We start from the raw sequence: 18,249 nt of genomic DNA on the forward strand, positions 1-18,249 counted from the left end.
TATAATGGGTCTTTTGTAAGAAGCAATTTTGGAGACCTAGAAAAAGAGGGAAGCAGGAATTTGAATGGGGCCCAGCAAATTTCAGAGTTCAGACTAAAACCGTTGCCACATGGGAAAACAAGTCATGTTCAAAATAAATCAATGAGTAATTACTAATTTGCCCACTCTCATGCTAAGGTGCCTAACCCAGAAACGCTCTCAACAGTAATGGCTGTTGGTTCCCAACAGCCAAAGTTTTTAGGATATCTTTCATTGGTAAACGGCAACACAACATGAACCTAGATTTCCTACTCACTTTCACCACTGCAGCCGCACATTTCACAACACAGGGCGTTGTGTGGCTGCAATTCAAGGCGGGCTAGAGTGTGGGTAGAGAGAAGTGGGCAGGAAATCCAATTTGATACAACATGGTGTCATGTGCTGATGTGGACTATAACTGAATTTGGCCAGTCCAGAATATACCCTCTCTGGTAAATGGTTTAGACTCTCTCTCTCTCTCACACACACAATACACTCAGTTGGTTCTACATAAGGGTGTCAATGGACTGATTTTGGACCCCGTCCAGTCCAAAATCAATTTGGATGGATTGGATGGACCAACAAGACATATTGGATTGGACCAATCCATTCCAAAATATTTATTAGATTGGACTGGAGCTGGTCCATCCATAATAAGTTTATATTAGATTGGGTTGAAATCAATCTATTTGAAAAGATTGATTGGTCCGGACATTGAACTGGACCAATCTAAAATGGTCCAAAATATTCATTGGATTGGATTGGACCCAGTCCATTTGTAATGGACTCACATTGGACTGGATCAGATTGAAACAAATCCAGTCCAATTGACACCCCTAAAACTTCTATATGAAGGGTAAAAGTAAAACTGAATTGAATAATTTGTAGATCTGGACGTCATGTAAGTAAATGGATAAAAGGGCTGGGGATAAGTTCACATCTTCACCCGCAACACCCCACAGCACATCCCTGCCATGTATTTCGAACATCTCCCATGATGATATCATCAATTCTAGTATCATATCTCCCGATGTGCTGTGGGGCGTTGTAAAGCGGTCCCTTGTGGGGCGGAGATGTGATCTCGGCCGGGGACGGGGACTGACTAGGCCCTGACACGAATGCTCAAAATCAGAACGAGATATGATAATTGAGTGGGCCTAAAGGTGGTTTCATAATGTGGCTGACGGTATAGAATAGAATAGAAGCATCGCGGGCTGGGCCTTTATTTTTTCAAGCCAATCGTGGGCTGGGCCTTGATGTGTGTGCTAAGGAATTAATTAGAGGCTCCATGCTTGAAAAAGGGGAAAATGTTAATATTTACGTTATGGGTATTCAGTGTGAACGCCACTACCCATCTTATGGTTGGGATTGGAAACGTGAGTTTCAATAAATGGCCGAGGGAGAAAAGCTGTTTCTCGTGATACTCACTCCTTTTAAGTGATCTCCTTTGGGACTTGTTCGAAGCTTGAAATCTTTACCATAAGAGACAGAAAGAGAGAGAATGTTCAGAAAAGAAGGAAACTTATGCTAAGCATATCCAATTATCCATAGCCAAAAATACAAAGTTATGCGTTTTAATGACAAAAATATTTAAAGTTTATAACACATCAATGTATAGAGAGGAGCATGAGAGTACCCAAGCAGTTTGACTTGGATTTGCAGTGCAGTCAGATTCGGATCACGTTACACATAACACATCCATCCAGGTAGCATGCATGTTTTGTTGCTGTTTCCTCTGCCTCTGTAGTCTCTCTTCTCTGAATACTCAATATAAAAAATCAGCTTACTGTGACTTCACGCAACGTTGTTGCTGGTGCTTTTCCCTCAGGTGAATCCCTTGCGGCCCTGCGCCTCTCTCTTCGGTGACCCACAGCCCCAGCGACGAAACCCCCCCGACCCCCGATAACAGCTGGAGTGCTCGTGTCTCTTACCCACCTTGGCCTGAAAAAACAAAACAAACCGATTTTGTTCTTTTTTTAGTAATAATACCTTGTTATTCTACTAAAATCTGATTTTGTTCTTTTAAATTAAATATTAATTTTTATACAGCTTTGACGTAATTTGCTCCCACTGACCCCTGCCAAATATTCAAATAAATACTAATAAAAAAAAGGAAAATCAGAATTCAGAAACAAGGCAGATAGTTCTGACTTCTGCCCTATGAGCATAAATTCCTCCGTGATTCTCCCACCCTTTAACTGAAACCATTCTTTTCTCGTGCTTTTCTTTGTTCAGTGACTTCTGCTCTCATTCTCATTCACTCAGACCTTTTCTTTGTTCAGAGACAAAAACAGAGCATCCGCTTTCTACTCTTGTTACATTCCGAATACAAATAAGAACCTAACCCAATTACGGATGTATCAAATTATCAATTATCATGCACCTCTAATTCCTCATGTAATCCAAAATGGATTTTCTTCGAAATCCCCCACGCAACTATTCTCTTTTATCAAGCCCTCCCCCCTCCACCCAAAGCCTGACACTGCATTCCCACCCCAGTAGCATAAGCCGAAAGCCGGCTATTGTTTTATCATTAATTGCCCCTTTCGAAGATTTCCCGTTTCCTGAACCTATACGTCTCTCTCTCTCTCTCTCTTCCAGAAACTAAACCCATTTAAATTAAACCCCTTGAAGGATTTCTCTTCTCCTAAAAAATGACACATCATCGCACGATTCGCTCCCTGTTAGTTCTTTTCTCTGTTTTGCTCCTCTTCCTCCTCCCTTGTTTTCCGGCCACCTCTCTTACAGAAGACGCTATCTTCTTACACCGAGTTAAGAATTCTCATCTCGATGATCCCACCGGTAGCCTCAACGATTGGAATCTAACCCCGCAAGTCGCTAACATTACTCCCTGTAATTGGACTGGCATTGTCTGCGGTCCTCTTTCCCTCTCCATTATCTCTATCGACCTCTCAGGACTCCACATCTACGGCTATTTTCCTGCTGATTTCTGCCGCATTCCCACCCTTCAGAACCTCTCCCTCGCTGATAATTTCTTCAACGGTTCCCTTACTTCTGCTTCCATTTCTTCCTGCTCCCACCTTCACCATTTGAATCTCTCCCTCAACTTGTTCGTCGGTAACTTACTCGACATCACTCCCGATTTTGTCAACTTGCGCTCCTTGGATCTCTCGTTTAACAACTTCTCCGGCCACATCCCCCCGAGCTTCGGCCGTTTTCCCAACCTCACTATCCTCTGTCTACAAGAAAACCTGCTCAATGGTATCATCCCCGCCTTCCTTACCAATCTCACCCAGCTCACTAGATTAGAACTGGCTTACAACCCTTTCACCCCAGGTCCCTTGCCATTGCATATTGGAAACCTCACCATGCTAGAAAATCTATGGCTTCCTAAATGTAATCTCGTCGGAGAGATTCCAGAGTCTTTAGGAAATCTTGTTTCGCTCAGAAATCTCGATCTTTCCGACAACTATCTTTCCCACAAGATACCGGAAAGCATTGGAGGATTGAAGAGCGTACAGCAGATTGAGCTCTTCAATAATCTCTTCTACGGTGAATTGCCGGACAGTCTCGGGAATCTCACTGCGCTAAAATGGTTTGATGCATCTCAGAACAATCTTACAGGAAGATTGCCCGGTAAATTAGCTGGTCTACATTTGGTTTCCCTAGCTCTAAACGACAATAACTTGGAAGGCGAGATTCCGGAGATTTTATCTTCGAACCCTGGGCTTGTACAACTGAAGCTCTTCAACAACAGTTTTTCCGGCACTCTACCTTTGGATTTAGGCAGGAATTCAAATCTCGAAGACTTCGATGTTTCCAGTAACAGTCTCGTAGGAAAGCTGCCCCCATGTCTGTGCTACCGTGGGAAGCTTCAACGCCTGGTCGCTTTCAACAATCGGTTTTCTGGAGAACTCCCGGAACAATACAGTGACTGCAAAAGTCTCACGTACGTGAGGATCTTCGATAACGAACTTGAAGGAAAGGTACCGGATGGAATTTGGAGCCTTCCCAGGCTATATTTACTTGAAATGTCCAACAACGGTTTCGAAGGATCGGTTTCTCCTGCAATTTCCGGCGCTCAGAATCTCACGAAATTATTGATCTCTGGTAACAATTTCTCTGGCGAGATTCCAGCGGAGATTTGTGGTTTGCAAACGCTTCAAGTTATCGACGGAAGCAGAAATAGATTCTCCAGTGAGCTTCCGTCATGTATAACCGGAATTAGGCGATTAAATAAGTTGGACCTCCAAGAGAACTTGCTCTCGGGAGAGATTCCGGACAAATTAAGTTCTTGGAATGATTTAGTGGAGCTCAATCTATCGAACAACAAATTCTCTGGCAAAATTCCAAGCGAGCTTGGTATGTTACCGGTCCTAACGTACCTAGATCTATCTAGAAACCTACTTTCCGGGGCAATCCCGGCGGAACTAACCAAGCTGAACCTCAACAAATTCAATCTCTCGGACAACAAGCTGAGCGGCAAAATTCCTAGTGGTTTTGCTTACAATGTATACGCGGATAGCTTGGACGGGAATCCTAATCTCTGCAGTGTGGAATCAGTAAAACCATTCCCTCGGTGCCCGAAAGTAAAATCCGCCACCGCCTGGTTTCTAGTTGCAGTTTTCGCTACCTTGGCTTTGTTACTTGTGTTGGTTATTTTCTGGTTGTATAAGAGCAGGGTGGAGGAAATTGGCGGGGAAACAAAATCGCTATGGAAGCTGACATCATTCCACCGGCTGAGTTTCAAGGAGGAGGAGGTGTTTTCTTCACTAACAGAGGAAAACCTGATCGGAACGGGAGGATCAGGTCAGGTGTATAGGGCGAAGCTGAAATCCGGACAGATGGTGGCGGTGAAGAAGCTGTGGGAAGGTAGCGGGAGACCGGAGACAGACGGAGCGTTCCGGTCGGAGGTGGAGACGTTGGGGAGAATCAGGCACGGCAACATCGTGAAACTGTTGTTCAGTTGCACTAGCGAGGGCGACGACTGTAGGGTGTTGGTGTACGACTACATGGAAAAGGGGAGTTTGGGAGAGCTTCTGCATGGGGAAAAGGGTGGGATCCAGCTGGACTGGCCCAAGAGGTTCAAAATAGCGGTGGGGGCGGCACAGGCGTTGGCGTATCTCCACCACGACTGTGTGCCGGCCATCGTCCACCGGGATGTTAAGTCCAACAACATTTTATTGGACAATGAATTCAATCCCTATGTGGCTGATTTTGGGCTGGCGAGGACGTTGCAGCGGGAGGTCTGCGACGGCGATGGTGAACTCGTTACGTCTCGGGTAGCGGGTTCTTATGGCTACATTGCCTCGGGTGAGTAGACAGTTGAATTGGTTTCCCATTTATGATTTCTTATTCTTATTCTTCTGTTTTATGTTTGATTACCGTTAATGATTAATTGATGAAACGGGCTTCCTCAAAATGTAGAGTATGCGTACACTTTCAAGGTGACGGAGAAGAGCGACGTTTACAGCTTCGGAGTCGTGTTAATGGAGCTGGTGACGGGTAAGAGGCCGACAGACCCGTCGTTTGGGGAGAACAAGGACATGGTGAAGTGGGTAACGGAGGCTGCAGTCGCCGCCTGTAAGGAAGACACAGAATTATTGGTTAAGAAGGTTATAGATGCAAGGATGAATGTGGATAGTTGCGATTACCAGGAAATAAACAAGGTATTGAACGTGGCTCTTCTGTGTACTTCAACCTATCCTCTGAGCCGGCCTACCATGAGAAGGGTGGTTGAGTTGCTCAAGGATCACACATCTGTTGGTTATTCTGGCCTACCGCCTTGTATCAAATGATCATCTCTTTCTTTGATTTCTTGTCCTATCCTTTGTTTTTTTTTTGTCGATGCATGGAGCAAAAGCAATTCCTTTAGACGTGTACAGATATACAACTGTATCTTCCAGATACGAATACATAGAAATCAACAAGATCCCGTTAATGTCGATATATAAAGCCTGTTGTTTGCTATTTCATGAACTGGTTGTGTGCCATTTCATTCATTAAATCAACACCAGAGATGTGAGACCCGGGGGGGGGGGGGGTGGAATTGATTTCGGCATAACCCTTCTTTATCATATTTACCACTGACATTTGAAATCAAACTGACTTCTTCCAAACAACATCATCTGGAATGCAACTTACATCAATGAGATACAAAAACTGTGAGCCCTCACCCTCAGGATGCATAGCTGTCTGGGTCGAATGCAGGCATCAACTTGGGGAGAATCCCGGTTCGATGGCAGAGTTGCTGATCCATTTTAAGATGCAAATCTGTTGCAAAGTTATAGGGTGTCCCCAATCGCCAATCCCCATGGGTTCTCTCATCCTCCGTGCTTCCGTTTCCAAGAATTGCGTACAATGTCATCACACTAAAGTGACCCCAACAAATCCAAATGCCCAATGAGAAAATCACTAAATATGTTTCTAAAAGAGACATGATACAGATTTTCCACTTTGAATACAGTAGCTCCAAACTGAATTACATGGTAGGGAAGCAGAAGGGATCCTTATCCTAGATAAGAGGGCAGAGCATAGATTAAGGCAGAACACTCAAATCTAGGGGTATTTAATTTTAGCAGTCTAGGGGGTGGAAATTCTGGATTGAACGAACAATAAACCATTTAGCAAATTCTTGCCAGGTGTAATTCAAATTCTGAATGAATAATGCTCCATAGCGAAGGATCAGGATGGTAAGAGAGATGTCATTGTGAAAATGACTATACTGTAGCCCCAGTACCATATGTATGACTAACGCAGACCAGTAATTTGGCAGCATCTGCTTCATTTCATTTTTGCATTTTCGCAAAGCCAGACAGCCTCTCAAGTCTCAAGTCAAACTTTGGAAGACATGGAATGGAGGCACATGGCATGATGGCAAAGTTTGAATTCTGGCCTGGACTGAAGTACAATAATGCTCTCGTTCATACAGGTCAGGCCAAGCTACATAATGATGCCACTGCTCTGTGGAGATTTGAAGTTTATCGTAAGTTTTGAAGACTTTTCGGCACAATTTCTTTTGTTTTCTTTCCTCCTTTGTCCTAACATTAAATGATTTATCGGGTTAGGATTTGGAAGGCATCGATCATGTCACAGGCAAACGAAGGAAGTCAAATTCTCCAGAGACCTCCTAGCTTGTCCTCTTCACCTACCAAGAGTTCGTTAATTATTATTATTATTATTATTTTTTTCCTTCGTTTGGCGCCAAGTATGGAATGGAAGAGACCAAGGTTATTCCTTTCATTCGTAGTCCTGATCATAGACCATACACCTTCAAAGAAGAATAATTAACGGACACCCATTGATTTATAGCAGTAACAGTTAGAGCAAAACTAACAGGAAACTTAGAAGAGGTTATGCAGTGTTCACCATATCTCTTGATTAATTCCTCGGCTAAAAACATGAATCTCAATAATTCACCAGAAAAATAGGCTCGCCTTTTTTTTTGTCTTAGAAGTTAGAACTGTAATCCAAAGGGATATAGATTCTAAAAAAAACGATCGATCTTGACGTTCGTTTCGGATGAACCGGTGAATATTCGTAGCTAGTAGAATTCCATTGCTTTTACCTTTACTAACTGGATCAGTTATAAAAAGCAGTTAACTGCCGTAGATATCATCTGATTTTGTTCCCAGAAACTTGAACTTGTAGCAGGTGATGATGGTTCATAAGATATATAGCGTACAACAGAAACCTAATGGAAAGTGGAAACTCACCAGAGGAAACCGCCGGCGTATCTGACAAAGGAGAAGCTCGTGCGACTGGAAGATGTGGAAACTGGCGGAGGAGAGTTGCCGTAGAAAGCATTTTGTTTTAAAAGTTTAAAAGGTGGCATAGAGAAGAGAGGGAAGGGGCACTAGAAGTAGAAACTAAACTGAAGAGACTGATGGAGGGCAAGAGAGAGAGCGAGCGAGCGAGCGAGCGAGAGAGAGAGAGAGAGAGAGAGAGGGAGAGAGAGAGAGAGAGAGAATAGATCCTCACCTGACAGAGAGGTGAGGAGAGTTGCATGGAATCTTCTTATATAGGAGATGGGGGAGGGCACATTGTCCTTTTCCCTTCAGTTTAGCCATATCCTTTGTCAATTGTTATCTTCTCCGCGGATTGTCTTTTGATGGTGTGATTTCCTTGTGTAATCCACTTTTTCTCTTCTTCATTGGGCTGTATATCCATCACAGGATTCTTCGTTCTACTCTAACCGCAGATGAGGACCATTTTAACAACTGCTAAGGCTCCGTTTTGAAAGAATGCAAATACTCTTCTGTCAACTTCTAAGGACCTCTCTTCTTCATTGGAATGCCTCAATTATCTCGATATTCGGTGTCGACCGGCGGAACTCGAAAGAGTTAATCTCCGGTGGGTAACCGAAGGGGGTGTCAAGGGTTTGAAACGGCGTCAGGGGTTCTCACTCCGACGGGTTTTAGATCTGAGAATGTTAGAAAACGAATGAGAAAAAAAAAAAAAGAAATGAGAAAAACTTACAGAATACTTATCTCCTGTCGGTATGACCGTCGGCTTCGGCCGGCGGAACTCGAAAGGGTTAATCTCCGGTGGGTGGGTTACGAAAGGGGGCGCCAAGAATTTCAATTTGACAGTAGATGGGAGAAGAATACGCAGAAACCTTTTGGGCGGGAAGGAATTAACGGACGTGTTTAAAACGGCGTGAAATGGAGTCCGCACGCGTCAAGCCTAATGCGCGTGTGTCATGACACGCGTCGCGCTAGGTTTCGTGGAACGTTTTTGGGGGCAGATGCGAACCCTCTAAATACTGTCATCCTCTACCTCCTTTTAAGATTCCTTTTTTTCTTTGTATTTTTTCCTCAATCATTCTGGGGTGGTGTTGGCCAACATATATCATCTGACTCGTTTTCAACACAAAACCCAATTCCACATCAGCAAAATCAATATTATTTTGCTAATGTCGTGGCAGTTGTAACTTAATTAACCCTTTGAGGTAGCTCAGTGTGAATTTCATTTGCACTACCATGTAAATGCTACAAGGAATTGCAAATGGGTTGAGTTCGAATTTTGCGTTTTGTCATGTTTTGTTTGTGAGAGATAATGGTAACTAAGGTTGGACTATGACGCCGGAAAACGGGAAACCTTATAACCCATAAACCTGCATTCATATATAAAAGTGGTAATGAATCAGGTGGGTTTTCATCAAAATTCACTCGCGGTGTTTGATTAGTCAGATAAAATGCATATATGTGTCGAATAGAAGCACAACATTAGACAGAAAAAGAACGGTTATGGAATGCTTAGAGTTGTTTGGGCCACCAATAAATTCCATCTACTGCATATTCACACAATTCGGACCTCCAATCTAGCTAAACCTATCACAAGAGGGTTTTCCCCTCAAACATGTGGCTAAGCCTCATGTGAAAAAGGGTCAAAATAATGGAGACCCTATCTATATCTATATTCTAAAATGCAGTTATTCACGTCAAATTTCTCATAATGCTTCCAAACCTCTTTAGAATATTATGTTTTTTTTTTTTTAATTTTTAAAATAAAAAATAAATAAATATGGGGTTCTTTAAACTCACCGACAACCTATTCAGTTAAGAAATTGAATGTAACATGGGCTTCATCTTAATACCAATCCGTGCATGGCACAGATCTGTTTTAGTATAAAAGGTGCCAACCATTTGGTTGGTAAGGTCTCTTGTTGGTCGTAGCGGAGATTTGAATTGAATCCCGCTTGCACCTGGGTTGGGGGTTGGGGGATGGGGGATGAGTACTCCCGTTGTGTAGCGGTTCAAAAGATATCAAAAAAGAAAAAGAAAAAAAAAAGAAAAGATCTGTTCTAGTATTCGATTAAAAAAAATGCATTGTTAACTTTAGAAATGGAATTTAATTACCAAAAAATATCGAATCCAATATAGCTTCCTATGTCTAATTAAAAAACCAGCTCAAAGTTTAAACTGACCATGCCAATAATAGGCCCTTAATTTATGGGTGTTTGACAACATGCCAATAATACAGGACACCTGTAGTGTTCTGTATATGCATATTATCATGCACGGGGAGATGTTCCCCACAAGAACCCTACTCAATTTAGTCTCCTACCCACAAGAATCCTATCCATAGCTATCCACATGACACTACAGGTGTACATTGGGAACATCTCCCCATGAATGATAATATGCAAATACAACTTGTGGGTTGCAGATCCTGAGTTCTAGTTTACAAACTATTGTTGGGATAATCTTTTATGTCGTCATATTTGTATTCCATAGCCCATAGATATAGTCGGAAATCGGAATAAAGCTTACTTGAGTTTGGTTGGAAGGTTTGCCTTGTCGAGTTTGATCCGATTGGGTCCTAAGGCTTGCATCCCTGATTAGTAGATTGGGTGTTCTTCAACCCCTTTCCAACCCAACCCATAATTAGCCCGAGTAGCCCAAGTCCACCCATCGGTCACCGGTTCATCACATCAATATGTAGTTTTTGCATGTATTTCTTATTTTTATTTTTCTTATCTGGACAGCACAACCCAAAGAAAATACAGCAACGAAACAATGCAAGGAAAGCTCATCAAACTCTACTAACCTTTCCAGGCCCAAGTACGGCCCAAACTGTGGTTGGTTTTAATTCAGAATGGGCTTGGATTCACCCAAATTAAATTACATGAGCTTGGACTGAGCTCCACATTTGTGGTAAACTCAGAGTTCGCCCTTTTCTCCTCTTATTATGACGGACACCGCCCGTGATGCTAATGACTAAGCATTTCTGTTGGTTACATCAAGCTATTAGCTAAAGAGGACCTGTTTTATTAGAGTGAGCAACATTCTGGCTTCTATTGAATGATAATTTCATTTTTATGAAAGCCCTTTCATTTCAGTTTTATTTTCCCAAAATATATTCAGAAAATACCCAATTCTTTTGTGGAATGGTGGTACTACAACTTATAGAGCCCAGACCCAAGAATGTCCCAGCAAAAGCATGTAAGAGAGCATTGAAGCTTTAGCGCTGAACATGAAAATAGTTTGTGGGAACCTTAGAGTTTCTTTGGATAAATTCTTGGGCCCAGACCCAAACTGTTCCAATTCTTTTGCATAGCTTATCAACTTGTATTTTGCTCAAATTCACCATGGGATTCTTAATTTCTTACTGCTCATTATTTTAATCTTCCCAATTCGTCTAGGTATATGGGCCCACAGTACATGGGTCGTTCGAGCGGGCTTCAAACAATAGATCGACAGGACAACCTTGTATTTTTGGGCCTCCAACGGACTATATGGCCCTATTTGCCTCTGAAACTTGAATATTCAATTTGTGGACCTCCAACTGGACGTTCTAGCCGGGGCAAACCTAGTCCATTCTATTTTTGGGCCTCCAACTAGACATACATCATTGGTGAGTGCCGACTATTATCGAATTAGGTCGCCTCCCTATGCAGGGTAAAGAATGGGAATATCCGGCCTAGCCCAACTTACTATCGTTGGTCCATAAACACTTTGGATGTTGGACGGTTGGACCTGTAAAGATCGTTAGGTCCTCTTACAGATAGACCGGTGACTTGTTGCCACCTAAGCTTGGGTATTTATTTGGTCTAGTATTTTATTTTTATTGATTTTTTTATAGATCAAATCAATTAAGTTCTTTATTTTCTTCTAAATTGTTGGGTGACTATAAAACTAATATCAATTATATCATATGTTTCCTTTCTTCTAAATTGATCATTTGAATAATTTGACAATTTTGCGCGCTTTAAACCTTTGATAATCCCCAAAGCTTGTAGTTCATAAACTTCTATTTTATAGATATTTGTACGTTCTATCATTCTAAATTATTATGTTATATGTTATTTTTATTATTTATAAACTTTTAATTGATTTTTTCTTAACTTTTAAGCATTACAGTGCCTTGAGACTGACACCTCACCTTTTGAGGTAATCACACTTCAACTACACCATTGATCCATGACTCATTGCTCATTAGTTAAATTGAAAATGGCAAGCTCAACCAGAAAATCACAAGGCAAAGCAATTTGGATAGGTGAGGTGGGTTCTAAATCAAATTTTTGCATTGGCATGTTCAAGCGAGTGGAGCAAAATTCTTCAGCGGATTGCTCAGGATACAAGCAACTTGGTTGGGCCCAATTTATGATTTTGCAATATTTAGTTCGGAGCTGACGGAAAAAACTTTGGCTGTTGGCCCTCAACAGCCCAAGTTGTTGAGAATGTCACTGAATGAATTGGCGTTTCATGGGCCCAAAAGCGTACCCTAACAGCCAAAGTTTTTTTTTTTCAGTTGATGTATGAAATTGAAATTTTTATTAATGGAAAGAAATCTATGGTGCAAGAAGGACATGATAATGGAAAAGGATTTGACCAATCGAAAGCCCTTTGATGAAATCCACTATAATTGGTTTTATGATGCTGTAACCTTTTTTTTATTAATTAAGATGATCCTGATATATAGTGATTACAAGCATATTTATATGGAATAGAGATTCTCCTCTTCCAAATTGTCTTTCTCCAATTAGTTAACATATTGTTGAAAGATGATATCCTGGTTTGGTTTGGAGGCACAATTGGACGAAAGAAACGTACATTTCTAACACTCACTAAATATAATAGAGTTTTTTTTTTTTTTTTTTGTTTTATTTCAATAACTTTCAAGGTTGTAGAAGCAAACTTTAATCTTGTGAATGATTAGTGATTCAATAAAGATTGCATTTATCTGAGCCATTTTCAAATATGATATGTCTCGTTTCAATGACTGGACCGAAAGTAGCCTCCAAATGGATTCTTGACATTTTCACTTTTTGACCCCCTTTGCTCTCCAACCTTTATTTTTCTCTTGTTCCTGGCGACCTGTCCCTACTCGTACGTTTAGGAGGAAGGATTAGAAAGTCTGGCCTGAATAGAGGGAAGCACCCTTTGGCTAATAATCTAAAGCATTCATTCAATAACTGTCTCTCTAGCCACAACGTCCAAAACCATAATCAAGTAATGGAGTTTTTCTAATAGAAGCCATCTAAATTTCCAGTTTCTATGGCCTTGGTATCCGTTTGGTTTGCAGTTGCAATTGCAGTCAAAATCAAAATTCCTAGGAATTGGTAGCAGAACGGTCCATTCCCCCACCTGTAGTTATTTCATTAAAAATAGGAATGAAATTCTAATTCCGCTCAATCAATTAATTGGAACCGGAATAGTCTAATTCCAAACCCCTGTTATCCCTATTCAAGTTTCCATTCGCTCGGGCTGGGGTTTGGACTAGTCAACTCAGACTAGCTATATCACTGTAACTAAAGTGGATCTGGGCTTCTGGAGTTGGGTTTGCATTTTGGACCTAAATCCAACTGGCCGGACCACCCAAGATGCACCGTCCTAGCATGAACGATGCCAATCGAATAAATGATGATTGATGTCGTCTACTGGAGAACAATGATGACCAAGTATGAAGATATGACGGGTGTAGTATAAATACGTAGTTAATTGAGTGGAGACAAGGAGTTTGCCTGTTGCCACCCCACATTGTCTTTTTTTTTTTTTTTCTATCTAATTATTATTATTTTTTTCAATATATTAAATATTTTTGTTACATTACTAGCTGACGATGGAGCTTTAATTTTTGATGATGACGATGTTTTAGAAAAGTGTAGGTAGCAGAATATTTTTTCTGAAATAAAGATGAGAATTAGAGAGAATATATAGTGGGTGTGCGTTTGTATCCGGCGTGATGGATGACTGGATGTGACCTCATGTCATGTCTCACCATATCTACATATACATTGACAAGCATGGGGCATAGAAATAGTAATGGTTTTAATGGTTGAGTGACCGACCATTCACATAACCAGCAACAAACAACAAGTAAAAGGCCAAATTGCATAAAGTATGACATGATGCCACTCCATTGGGACCGGCGCTCTTTCAATGGAGTTCCTTTGTAATATTCTTTAGGATAAAATCTACTATTTAAAAATTATATTATAAATCAGAAATGTGAATGAGCGATCAAGTAAGAGTTATAAATGATATTATAGAGGCTGTGTACAAATTAAATATTATTTTAATATGATCTATAAATAAATATATATTGTAAAACATAGGCCTTAATGAAAAATAAATAAATATTATTTTGTAGGTCTTAATACAAAGCGAAGCTTCGTGTTAGATTTGAAAACCTGATGTTGGTTTCGACTATTATATGTCTCATTAGTTTTATATTTATGTCTGATTCTTAAATTTTTAAGGCATTTTCTTTTTGTGAATTATTAAGACATTCAGGCTGTGTTTGGTTTTAAGGTCCTTCCCCTACCTTTTCCTTCAAACCAAACATAGCCTCAAAATCATCAAATCACTATCCTCATCAAATTATTAAGGCTTTTTCTTTTTTGTCCGAGTAGCTCACACTTCATATAGGCTTTAAAATTCCTACATATATATATATATATATATATATATATATGGGTTTTAAAATATGTGCTTCTTGTGTATTTATACCTTATTTATAGTAATTAGATCATTAGATTTATTTAAGTAATTTATAATTTATACGAGTTTTTTCCAAAATATCAATGTGTATCTCATTTTTTCCACCTTATCTATATGTATTCAAAGTGTATTTCAATACATTTTTTAAAATTGTATTAGCAATACCTTTTGTGATATAAACAAAATACAAAATTCAAAACTAACCTAAAGGTTAGATTTTTTTTCCTATTTAGTGGTAGATCGATTCAACATTTCAAGTCAAATGTGTCAACTTGTGAAGTTATGACTAAATAATAAAATTTTAAAAAGATAAAAACGTAAATTATACAAAAAATATATAAATTATATAGAAAACATTTGGGTATATTTTTATATCAATGAACCATAATAAGTGTAACAAATAAGAGTAATTTCTATAGACATGGAAATATAAAAAGAATTGTAAAAAAAATTGGAAACATATTATATATTATCATCATCATCATCACGAAATTTGTTGCAAGCAAAGCACGTACACACATAGTTATACTAAAAATGACTTGATATTATATTATATAACCATACTACTATTAAAAGTCTAACTGAATTTAGTTCCTATCTAATTATGAGGATAGAACATATACTTTGAATTTCTACTCTTATCTTATTCAATTTCATCTCATTAAATATTATATTTGAGATATTAACATCCTTTCTCTCTTATTAAATCCTATATTTAAGGTTTTTTCTCATTAATAAATTCTATCAATTAGAAAACCAACCCATAAATAAAGCTATTCTTCTTTCTAGGTGGTGGGTAAAATTTTTTAAATATAAATAAATACAAAAAACTATACTATAGAAAAATTTGGACACATCTTGGATATTATATATTGACATATTAAATAAAAAATTAAAAAAAAAAATTAGAAATATTTACACATACAAAAAATATAAAAAGTTTTGAATACATTGTTACCACTATAATTTTCATTATCATCTAAAATGAGACATGAAAACACATTCACATTTTCTGGTAATAAATAATAAAACAAAAAAAAAAAATTTGAATCATGCGAAACATCTTTCCCATCTTAAGTTGCGTTGTAACTTTTATACTTATGATCTAATAACCAATCAAAGTGTCATTTAATTACGTTGTTATATTCCACACCAAGTCATTGTTTTGTCCGATACGTTTTCCCCTTCTTCCCACTGTTTAACAATCAGAGGATGATTTTTCAATTGTATGGTTCATGGTGGGTCCAATCCAAACTAACGAAATTTCTTAAACTGTCATACCAGGAAATGTTCTGCAATTAGGTTAGAGTAGCTGGTGCACCCAGCATATAATATTAATATTGGTCATATATAAGTTCAGTACGCCAGAATTAGGGATGAAAATGGATGAGAACAGAAATAGGGGGTAAAAAATCTCCGATAGATAAATAAAGCAAGTATAGCAAAATTAGGTTGGAAAATCATAACATGGGTACAGGTGATCAAGGAAAAAATATTTGAAAAATAAAAGTATATGGGAAGTCCAAATTGGAAAAAATAGCTCGAGGGCATTGAGAGGAATTCTTAAGCAAAGAGATTTGCTAAAGAAAGGTCTCAAGTGGTAATTGAAGAGAAACTCGATTCTAGAAAGACAAATGGGCTGGTGATCAGCCAATTGGTGACACTGTAACTCCCCCTCGAGGGGAAGAGGATTTGAGGGTAAATCATTATATTAATAAATCCAAACAAGTCAGGGATGAAGAAAGTATTGTTCAAAAAGCCCCAAGGGAATGGTGAAACATTATAAGAGCCATTCCGGTATCAACGAATATGGAAGAGGATTGATTTTTGGGAGCTAGAACGTAAAGGGAAAATTTTCCATTTAATCTACTTATAACAATCTAAGTGGGGAAGAAAGAGTTATACATCTAGTTGTTAGGCAATGTATGCCTTTAGGTTCAATCGGATTAATGTACAGATACATTTATTGTAAATAAATAATTGTACATTATTGTTTCATATTGACATTGGTATGTTTCTATGAAATTACCTCTTAAACTAGACACTTATAAGACTCGTGCTAGTTTAGAATGTTTTCAGCCATTGGATAGACTTGTGGAGTTTATCCTGCCAAGAATATCATTGATGTGCTACCAAAGAAGTTGGGGCAGCTTGTCTCAACTACTAGGATTAGACCCGAAGCACATGCAGTGTGTGTTTGGTTGAAACACTAAACACTAATCATTTTCCAGTTATGCCCTGGACCTTAAATATTGATGGGCAAAACTGAAAAGTTATACATAACCCTTAGACTTGATTATGATACTGCATTAGGTGTTGGATTGGGCTATCTTTGATCTGCTAATCAGTGAGATCCATTATGAGTCAAAACCTAAGTATGTTGGGGTAATCTGAGAATTCACTTTAGTGGATGATCATAGTGATAGGATCAGCTCTTTTGTCGAACAAAGTGAATAATCAATACTACACTCTCTCTGATGGAAATCAAAATTATCGACAGTGGATATCAATCGTGTTTGAGATTTGGTTTTGCAATATATATAATGTTAAAAAAAAATGTTTGCAAAATGTTTTAATTCCTGGGATCCATCCGAGTAGAGAGTGTGACATTGCACCTTGCAATCAGGGGAGATGTCCTTCCCTATCGGATAGTGTTTGATCATTGAGGACTGACAAATTAAGTGTAAGAGACCATTAAGGGCTAATTACCTAATGTGCTATATTTTACTTAAGTTCATTGTCATTGGGCATTCATAGGATAGTTAGATTCAATGATCATTTAACTATAAATGTTGGACCCATTTTGAGCTCATAGTGATGAGCTTAGGGGTTCATTGCATTTGGTAGTGAATTCGGCCAAGCCTTTTCACAAAGGTTGGGCTGAATCCATGTGTATGAAACACCCATTCTTTTAAGATGATAAAACCTATTTTATGATAGAGTCCATATCCAAATAAATATTTGGACAAAACCTCCTAATTCGATTAGGAGAACTGCTCCTTAAAGGTTAAAAGGAGAGATCGAACTGCTCCAGATAACTCTGATTTCAACTCTCTTTCTTCTCCTCTTGCCGCCCAAGAAACCCTAGTTCATTCTCAGCTTTTGGGACTGATCTTGATCAGTTCTCTCTCTGATTTTTGAAAGAAAAATGTAGAGAAAAATCATGTTCACCTCCCCAATTCGATCCAAGGTATTGGATTGTAGTTTTGCTTAAAACTACATTACTGAATTGGCTTCAACTTTAAGTTGTGCCATCTTCAATAGAAGCTAATTTTGGGATTTGATTTGGGCGTGAACTACCACCTTGAGAGCTACATTTGTGCAATACATATTAGGTATACATCTTCCTCTTGTTTGGTTTCAAATCTGATATAGTTTCAATGCAAGATCGATTATAGAAAAATGCAATTTTTCTAAAATTAGAAATACGATTCCTGGAAGGTTAAAAGAAATTTTTTGAAATTTCACCTAGGCATCTAGCATGGTTCAGCCACTCATATGATGGATTGTCTACTTTTGTGGTGAAATAAGAACCATTGACCATATTTTTTGTGTAGTGTACTATGGCAAAGCAATGTTGGAAATTATTGGAAAAAAACAATTCCCAATCCTAATAATGGAGAAAGAATTATTGATTGGTGGCAGAGATTGAGAAGGCAGAACAAGAAGGCCTGGAGTATGGTGCTATATATGGAATCATTGGAAAAATTGCAATAACAAATTCTTCAATAACAACTCCCCTCCCCATTTTCTAGTTGAGAAAGCAAGATGGTGTTGGGTTAGAGTTTCATCATGCAAGGAGGTCAAGCTATTCGACACAAAC

The 18,249-nt window shown here is 38.9% G+C and overlaps 1 protein-coding gene and 1 long non-coding RNA gene across 2 annotated transcripts; one reads left to right on the forward strand and one right to left on the reverse strand.

Annotated features, from left to right (window-relative positions):
- Positions 1-1,520: 1,520 nt before the first annotated feature.
- On the reverse strand, positions 1,521-5,503 carry LOC148876370 (uncharacterized). The gene is made up of 2 exons (XR_016101221.1): positions 5,365-5,503; positions 1,521-1,959 (listed from the first exon to the last, which is right to left on the reverse strand). It is a non-coding gene; the product is annotated as an uncharacterized LOC148876370 (long non-coding RNA).
- Positions 1,987-5,926, forward strand: HSL2 (HAESA-like 2). The gene is made up of 2 exons (XM_088951762.1): positions 1,987-5,292; positions 5,407-5,926. Exons 1-2 carry the CDS (start codon positions 2,673-2,675, stop codon positions 5,775-5,777), a joined length of 2,991 nt encoding a protein of 996 aa, XP_088807888.1. The 5' UTR covers positions 1,987-2,672; the 3' UTR covers positions 5,778-5,926.
- Positions 5,927-18,249: the final 12,323 nt, after the last annotated feature.

Source organism: Nelumbo lutea, chromosome 1 (genome assembly GCF_056320005.1).
Source record: "Nelumbo lutea isolate HS-2025 chromosome 1, American lotus-T2T, whole genome shotgun sequence".
NCBI classification, from domain to species: Eukaryota; Viridiplantae; Streptophyta; class Magnoliopsida; order Proteales; family Nelumbonaceae; genus Nelumbo; species Nelumbo lutea.